This window comes from Montipora foliosa, chromosome 14 (genome assembly GCF_036669935.1).
Source record: "Montipora foliosa isolate CH-2021 chromosome 14, ASM3666993v2, whole genome shotgun sequence".
Taxonomy (NCBI): domain Eukaryota; kingdom Metazoa; phylum Cnidaria; class Anthozoa; order Scleractinia; family Acroporidae; genus Montipora; species Montipora foliosa.
Window position 1 is genome coordinate 19,311,498 of NC_090882.1, and position 8,801 is coordinate 19,320,298.

General features: G+C 39.0%; 2 protein-coding genes across 2 annotated transcripts in view; both read right to left on the minus strand.

The window, feature by feature from the left end:
- The window catches only part of LOC137985137 (obg-like ATPase 1), a 27,508-nt gene extending 25,969 nt beyond the window's left edge, over positions 1 to 1,539 (minus strand). The window contains exons 1-2 of the mRNA XM_068832632.1: positions 1,339 to 1,539; positions 1,181 to 1,251 (exon numbers count right to left, since the gene is read on the minus strand). Of these exons, the coding sequence (XP_068688733.1) occupies positions 1,181 to 1,251; positions 1,339 to 1,532 (265 nt within the window). The 5' untranslated portion in view covers positions 1,533 to 1,539. The remainder of the gene's footprint in view (positions 1 to 1,180; positions 1,252 to 1,338) is intronic.
- Positions 1,540 to 4,943: 3,404 nt separating this feature from the next.
- On the minus strand, positions 4,944 to 7,623 carry LOC137985136 (transcription factor Sp5-like). Its single transcript, XM_068832631.1, has 2 exons — positions 7,096 to 7,623; positions 4,944 to 6,967 (listed from the first exon to the last, which is right to left on the minus strand). The coding sequence occupies exons 1-2, from the start codon at positions 7,156 to 7,158 to the stop codon at positions 5,435 to 5,437; spliced, it is 1,596 nt and encodes a 531-aa protein (XP_068688732.1). The 5' UTR covers positions 7,159 to 7,623; the 3' UTR covers positions 4,944 to 5,434.
- Between the last annotated feature and the right edge of the window lie 1,178 nt (positions 7,624 to 8,801).

The window sequence follows — 8,801 nt, forward strand, 5'->3', positions numbered from 1 at the left end:
GGAGACCAAAAAAGCTTTGTTTTACCACGCCAAGCCTCGCAGTGGAAACCATGGGGGTGAGGCTTGGCGTGGTAAAGCAAAGCTTTTTTGGTCTCCCGGGACAATATGGCCGCGTGTAACAAGGGCGAATAGCCAAGTCTCTAAGCATCAATCTTGTGGGTTAAAGTGCAAAAGCAATTAAATGTTCAAGAGAAATTCTTTAATTGTTAACCTTACATAAGGTGCCCACTGATGGCAGGTTTCAATTCACTACTTTCCCATTCCCATAATGCAGTTCATTTTGGGGGTTCTTTGCACAAAAACAATACAAGTCATTTACTCTCTGGGGGGGTGGGGGTTATTTGCATCAAAACAATGGATATCCATTTCATTGATGCAAATAACCCCCCACCCCCAAAAAAATTAACTGTGTTATGGGATTTGTGAAAATAGTGAATGAATAAAATGTTCACCAAGACAAGCACCAATTCAAACTTGTAGCCGTCAAGACTGAAGAGACCAGAATTAGCTGTGTCAAGTGTGGCTGATTTGAACATATGAGCTTTATGGAAACTTGTTTGTATTAACGCTGATGCAAACTCCAAGTTTTTATCCCAATTTGGGAAAATCTCCAAGAAGCAAAGGGTAGGTTTCTACTTACAGCTGCGGTTTTACTGCGTTTTTTCGTAATTCTGCGGAATTCATCTTCAAGTGCCAACAGCAAAACTGTGTTTTGGCCTCCATCAATCAAACGTCCAACACCAACCACACATGATGAAATCAACTGATGCGTAACTAACCCACCAATTAGCATCTTTGGTTCCCATGGTACATTCATGTATTTAACTAGACACCCATGGAAAGCGATGGAATCTGTACAAGTCTTTTTACTGAAGAATTTCTAAAAACATATCATATTGGTGTTCAAGCTGTGAACTGAACAAAAACTCCAATTCACTTTCTGGAGGCAGAGTCGATCTTCCCGTGCTATGTTTGGAAATTTGATTGATGGAAGCCAAAACGCAGTTCTTGAAGGTAAGATTCCATTATGAAAATCGCAGTAATCATGACAACTTTTTTTTTCCTTTACGAAATATTACTAATTGTGAAGATGCTGGGTCGAATGCCATGAATAACACCAGTTGATTTTAGTTGATTAGCGATCAATAAACAGTAAATGCACTAAAACCTGGTTACTAACCTATTGTGCAGAAGGGAAAGTTTTCGGCTGCTGCAGCGCTTTTCGTTAAAACGTTGAAAAAAGTCGATTTCCTAAAAATTCCACGTGGGAAAACATCAGAATCCATAAATATAAACAAACAGTTATCTCTTCTGAAAGGCAGTGACACGTGAACTAACCCTACATTCGGAAGGCCTACAATTCCACATTTCAGAGACGTCCCAAACCGCCCCATCAATGGCGTCGGCTTTTCCTCGTCTTTTTTCTTGGGAGGCATGTTATATATGACCGAAATTGAAAAATACCGTGGAAAAAAACGATTTTCAAAACTTGCCGCAGTTAACGCAATTTTTGCAAAATGGCGGAACAACATAACAGAGCATACTCTGTTTGTCAAGCCGCTGATAGTTCGTCCATTGGTATTCTTGATTGGTTCGCAATCAGCTGATCATGCTTGTTTGGCGGGAAATGTTTGTTGTTGCAAATTGTTCGAGCAAAATATCACGCTTTGGAAATCTTTACGTATCGAACAATACAAAATACAAGAAATATCGAAATACAAGACCGACCAACCTCTACGAGCGCTTAGCTACACTTACTACACTTAGAGATAGTCGTCGTTACAGCAAACAGTCGTCCGCCAGGAAGAAAGGTACGTTGTACTCCATTTGCAACAAACTGGTTACATGACTGATTATTGGTGAACTTTATAAATTCCAGAAATGGAAAGATCTTGTTTGTCTTTAGCCAGAATACAAATCTTCAGAGAAATACCACTTAAGGTAAAGATTTTATGACCATTTAAACACTCGAGAAATTCCATACTTTAGTTTACGAACGAAGAGCTTTTGCCGTCCAGTGTAATTTTTCATAATTACGCGCTGCAAACAGAGCTCAGATTCCTATTTCGACCATAGGTCAAATATTAAAGCGAAAATAAGGGATGGAAAATTTCAGACTTTCATATTTCGAAGAGAGAATTTTAAAGCGGTTTGAAAACTTAGAAAAATACAAGGATTTGTATGAAAATCATTGAAGCGTGACTGGGTTTCCAAACTTCGTTAAAAATTCTTTCAACTGTAACAACACTAGTTTAAGCACACGAAAATCGGTATGGTAGCATATTTTGCGCTGCTCTTTTTATTTCTGTACAAATAATTTCATGAAACCTGCAGAATCATTTATTTGTCATGTGACAAATTGTTTAATATTTGCTGCCTCATGCATTCTGACATGAACTGTTGATAGATTTTTAAAATTTATCCTCATTTGCAATTGAGATGATTGGGTGGATGGGTTTACTGCACGACTCGATCGGAAGACTTTATGGCAGGACTACAGCTAAGCAACTCACCAACTTATGCCATTAAAATGAAGCTAAATGACTTATCCCAAACATTTTTCATTCAATTTCCAGCTCTCTTGATGCTCTCATACAGTTGCCTTCTTGTACATATCATACTGAACAGGGAAATTTTGCAGAACGCCAAACGGCAGTGCATGTCTGCAGTAACTGGGTCGAAGCACTGATTTTTAAAATGTTTAGCTTAGTGTTGCGTGTACATGCAGTTATTAAAGTCAAATACTGATTTTATAACGTTCGGCGTTTGCAAAATACCCTTACCGCATTGTACTCGTAGATTATGGGAAGTGCTTGGTGACAAAAGTACCCACGACAGTAGTTGAATTCATTTGTACAATATGGACAACTGATGGGGACAGGGGACACAAAGCAGAATTAAAGAGTTTTTTCATTTGAAAGTTGAGGCATCAAATTTTGTCAATAATGTGACAGGAAAACTTTAGAAAAGAACACATCAACAGCATGGGGGGAGGTGTCTCTGCAACCTTGTCCCTTCCCCCTAAATGTTACTTGCAAATTTCACCATATGAGGCCCTCCAAGGGGAAGGGGGGGGGAGGGTCCTTGTTCCTTTAGAAATGGTCCATTCCGGAGTTGCTGCATGCCTCAGTTCCAAAGCGAGTCCTGGTGCACAACCTTTCAAATGGAAATAGGTTGTGTATTCTTATGCAAATCAAACTCATTTCCCTTTCAATAGTTGAGCACCAAGACTCACTTCAAAACAGAGACAAACAGCAACTCAGAAATGGCCCATTTGCTTGTGTTCTCTTCTTCCTGAAATTACTTCCAGACTTTTTCTCAGCTTTATATCCATAAAATGGTTTATGTTTCCTTGTTCGCTAATATTTTGTCATTGTTCCGCTGTTCCCCAGTTCAAATTACCCACATTCCCCAAAACCCCTACCTCCCTTATAATTCTTGGTGGAACAGAGCTGTCTTAGTAAAGTGCCACAGCACTTGAATACTTTTTCAGTAATTTTAATAAATAGCTTGTGCCATCAAGATAAAAATAAAAAATATGCATTAGTCTGATCAAAACTATTGTTGAAATATACCAATCATGCTTAACTACCGCAAATAACCTGCTTTCCCACATAGAACACAAACACACTTACACATGCAGGAAAGCATTTTCCAGAATCTGATTTCTTACATTTTTAACTAAAGAGTTTGAGTTTCACTGTTGTATGGATTTTTGCCTGACCACACAGAGATGATGGTATAAAATAAGATTATCTGAGGATCATTTTGTTTGGCTATTTTGTTTGATTAATTACTTTTAATTACTTTTAAGTGTCTTAATAACCTGGTTCCGTCATACTTAAAGGAACTTCTCACTTTCTACCGGCCGAATAGAACCCTCCGATCATCCTCAGATAAACTTAGGCTTGTGACTGTTCCCTACAATCTTAAACCTTATGGCTATAGATCTTATTCAGTTCAGGCACCTATCCTCTGGAACTCTTTGCCTTTTGATATTAGATCAGCTGATAGTATTAATTCTTTTAAATCTAAACTTAAGACGTACCTGTTCAAATCAGCATATAACCTTTAGTGAGTTAGTTTGTTTCTTTTATTGTTTGTATTTGTTAAGCCATAGCTGTGTATATTAATATTTATATTTATGTTTTATCATATTTTATCGAATTTATGAATTGTAAGGCGCTTAGGACAGTTTGTATAAGCGCGGTATAAGCTTTTATTATTATTATTATTAACATATCACCTTAATGATTCTAAATTATATGAGGACATTGATTCATAGTGACAGACAACACAGGGTTTCGCCAGTCAAATGTTACCGGCAGTTTTTCAGCTCCGGTTGAAGGTACAACTGCAGGTGCATCCTAAAAATTATAAAAATTATAATGTTGCAACACACGTGACATTTCTGGTAAAGCTATATAACAATATTATTCCACGAGCCCGAGTTGGATATGAAGTGATAAACTAACCAACGAGCGCGTAGCGCGAGTTGGTTATAATCACTTCATATCCAACAAGGGCGAATGGAATAATAATATTGTTTTAGTAAATTCTCAAACCGGGTTTTGCCGCCGATTTTTACTTCCACAATTTTACAAAGCGTCTGGAAAGCGCATCTTGGCGCACTATTTTCCATATGATGTAAAACTTTGACTATTGGCTCATAGTCGGAGTTTTTTAGCCAATCAAAAAGCTAGAAATGCAATAGTCAGGTCTGAACTTAACCCTTTCACCACCATAAATGCCATTGGCACTTATAGATTTTACTCTGTCTAACGTCAGATAATTTTACTCTTCAATGGTGAGAGGTTCAAAACTGCTCGATATCTCCAGTTGGGTTCATCATTCTCATTTAATGAGTGCTTTCTAGAGTACCTTGGAGCTGTTTTTAAGACACCTGAAAACAGCTGAAAAAAAATAAATAATTGAAACGGATGCAGATATACAAATAATTTAATAGAGAAACTAATTAACATGACTTCGTAGTTCTTGCCCAACTTTCAGTATCTGTATTCATTTCTCGCAGAAAGGAAAATTATTAACTACGATCTATTGGAATCATCACCTTTCGTACATGTACAGAGACTCTCCGTCAAACAAGTTATTTTGAATAATAGAAATATTCCCCTATGAAAAAATATACATACGCCACATTATTCAACTTGGCTCAGTTCCAATTAAACAATGTAAGCGAAAACTAATTAGCATAACGACGAAAAGGCTAGCAATGAAATGTACTTGTTGATTTCAATGTTTATTATAGAAAAAAAAGTGATGAGATGACCTTTCGTGCAGTTTGAAAAACTAAATATTTGACCAAACAGGGCTAATTGTTATTTCTGGTCATGACTATTGCTTATTGAAGAACATCACGACCGAAATACTTTGTTTGGTTAAACCCTATGGCGAAACAAAGAACAAAGCAAGGCTATACTCCTTGGCCCATGTTGATATTTTGCGCGACTAAAATTGCTGTGCCTTGTGTTCCATCCATTCGCACGGCAACAAATTCATGCCCAATGTTCATAGGGTTGAGATAATGTTCAGACGTTTCCCCCGTAAAATATTCATTTTCATTCAGTTGATTTTCATCCACAACGACCGCTTCAGCAGGAAGTTCCATTTGAACAACGGCCGATCGGTCTGATTCGGAACTCTTTACGTCGACACTTTGTTGTTCCAAAGCCGCTTGCATGTTCTGTACTCGCAACTCTTGTTGCGAAATGGGTTGAATTGCAATGGGTTCTACCGACTGCACTGTACTGGCTTTCGTGGTTTTGCCATTCGAATGCGTTCTCACATGTTTTGACAAATGATCGCTTCGCATGAATCTCTTGCCGCATTCTTTGCAGGCGAATCGTTTTTCCCCGGTGTGGGTCCTACGATGGCGCTGCAATTCATCTGATCGCGTAAACCTCTTTCCGCAAAACAACCAGTTACAAACGAACGGTCGTTCGCCGGTATGCCACCGAAGGTGCGCTCGCAAATGCGATGTCTTTCCATAAACTTTCCCACAACCTGGTACATGACAAATGTGCTGTTTTCTCCCATCAGCTGTTCTTCCTTCGCCTTCCCTGCAATTCGGACAAGTACAGGCAACGCGGCGAAGCCTTCTGCTGTTTGAAGGACTAACATCCACGTTCACAGGCGCTATGTTTACATTTTGGGTTTCTTGAGAAGCTTCAGGCTGAACTTGAACTTGAATAGTTGTGTTTCCGTTAGTTGCGCTAGAAGGCGCCGCTATCACATTCACCGTTCCCGAAGCGAGCCATTTATTCGGTTCTGTACTTTCTTGCGTTAATATAATCTGCCCTTGAGGAGTCCTTGTCACTTGAACATACGCAGGATTTTGGGCCACATTCTCAGAAACTTCTTGCGTTTGTTGCTGCATCATGGAAATACCTACGTCGTTATTTCCTGTGCAAGTCGACGATAACACATACTGTGGCGAAGGACTATTTGTATTTTTTGCCCAGGATAAAGGCTTTCCCTGCCACCAATGACCGCCGATCGAAGTGGCTTCCCCAGCGTCCGACTTTATAGTCCAAGCACCAGAATCGACTGCTTTACTCAAATCACATTCAGGAGCGTAGACAAGATTAACACTGGCTTCATTGCCGCTCGACACAAGCGAGTGTGGTGACAAAGCACAAACGTTTTGTCTTGACGGGCTTGTTGTAACGGCTGTATAATACATCTGTCCTTCTTCCACCTGGCCTATGGAGGTATATAAACCTGTGTTGGAGTTATTTTCCGATTGTAAAATGTTCGTCGCACCAGAATGATACACATTGTCATTTGCGTGGTTTGGAGCGTGTTCCGAGGCCCACGAGGTTGGGTACTCTTCTTGCTGCGAGAGCTGATCGATCGGTGGTTGCAAAACAGCGTTTGGCGCTTCAAAACCTTGTCCGATCTTGCTACAAGTCGCTGCTAGCAATGCCAGAGGAGAGGGTTGGAGTTCCTGTCGATTAAAAGCATTGGGTGGGCGGGCACATGAAAGGGGGTGTGAGTATAAAGTGAAGATGAGTGCATGTACTCCGTTCCAAAGCACAATGAAACGCAACGCACTGAAACACACATGTCACTAACCTGAGAGTTTTGCGGCGGCTGAAGGTACTCCATTTGTCCACGATGTACCGTTATCGCGGTCATTCCGGGGAAACTGTTCCCTAATTGCTTTAGCCAGGCGTTTTACGAGCGCGCGAAACTCTGAAAACACAACGCGAGCACTCCTTTTGTGCCAACGAGTAGTTCGGGAGGACAGCCGCTTACTCAGGCACTTAAATGGTTTCTTACGTATCCACCAATCAGCGAACGATTCGGTTATTTGATTGATAGTTGAGAATTCTATTGCCCAAAGAATGCCATGTGACTACAGCTGTCAGAAAAGGAAAGTCTCGCTTTGATGGAGAGTATATTTCATCACAATAAATCATGCTTTGTGCTAGCATATTTTTGGCATAATTTGAGGAAGCTAGCATAATTTTCGCTGATTTTTATAAAGTGGCACTGCTAGCGTAATCGGTGTATATTGATAAGCCTGAGACCATCTTTTTGTTCAATGTTTTGGACGCTTTCGCGGTTTGGTAACAGAGAGAGAGAGCTTCCCTAGAAGGCTGGAAGGACTGGAAGTACCTCTCATTTGCAAGTTTGCCAAATGGCGTCCTCTCCCGATAACTTGCAGCTAGAGACCATACCATTAATAATATAATATTTTATATTTTATAACCATACCATTGTCATTTCTATTATTATTTTCATTGTTATTATTGCTATTACTCATTATCTATTATCATCTTTTAGGGGCCTCCTCCCAGTTGGAGCATGCTCTGTTGTGATTGTCCCTCACTGCGCTTTATTCATTTACTTATTTATTTATTTTTTAAATAATTATTTTAACATTTATCCTATTTTCTTATTACCTTTATTATTGTTTTGGATTGAACAATCCTTTTGTCTACTCAGTGAAAGTTTAATTAATAAATATATAAATACCAGAAGCAGCAAACATAGCCAGACGCCGTTACCTTAAGGAAGGTGCCTACTAATTCAAAGGTATTTTTGCGCGGTTTACTGAATATGAAAAGCAGATCTTAACAAATGTTACTGAAATCCAACAAGAAAATTGGGGATAGCCACGCATTTTTCAAAGAGAATTAATCAACAATAATTGTAAAAAGCCTTAAAATACAAAGCAATGTATGGCATTCTTTTCCAAATTGAAGGTTAATTATCTCTGAAAAATGCGTGGTTACCCACAAGTTTCTTTTTGGATACCAAAAGCAATTGCTAAGTTCTGCTTTCTCCCGCATAATTTTTAACCACACAAACGTATCAGGGACACCCAACGAGAATATTGTTCAAAACCACTTAAACATAGCATTGTTAAACGTATTTTAGTATTTAAATGCTAGATATAGGCAAATTTTTATCCCCTAAAAATTTTTCATCTGTTCGGATTTCCCAGCTAAAATTCTAGTGATCCGAAAATTATAGAGATCAAAACTTACCTTTTCGAAAATTTCAGCCAGAAAAAAGGCTCCCAAAAATTCTAGGTGACCTTTTTAGGGTAAAAATGCGTTAAAAATGGGCAATTATACCATTTTTTAGATGTTCGAAAATCCTAGGACAGGCAGGCAAGCAAGAAATTTTACAACAAATGTTCCGAAAATTCTAGATCTCAAATCGCCTTCCGAACAGGTATTTTCCGAAAATTGACGTTGGGTGCCCCTGACGTATCCCTGTATTAGTAAGCAGCACCCATCAGTTCAGTTTTTATTTAGCCACAATACATC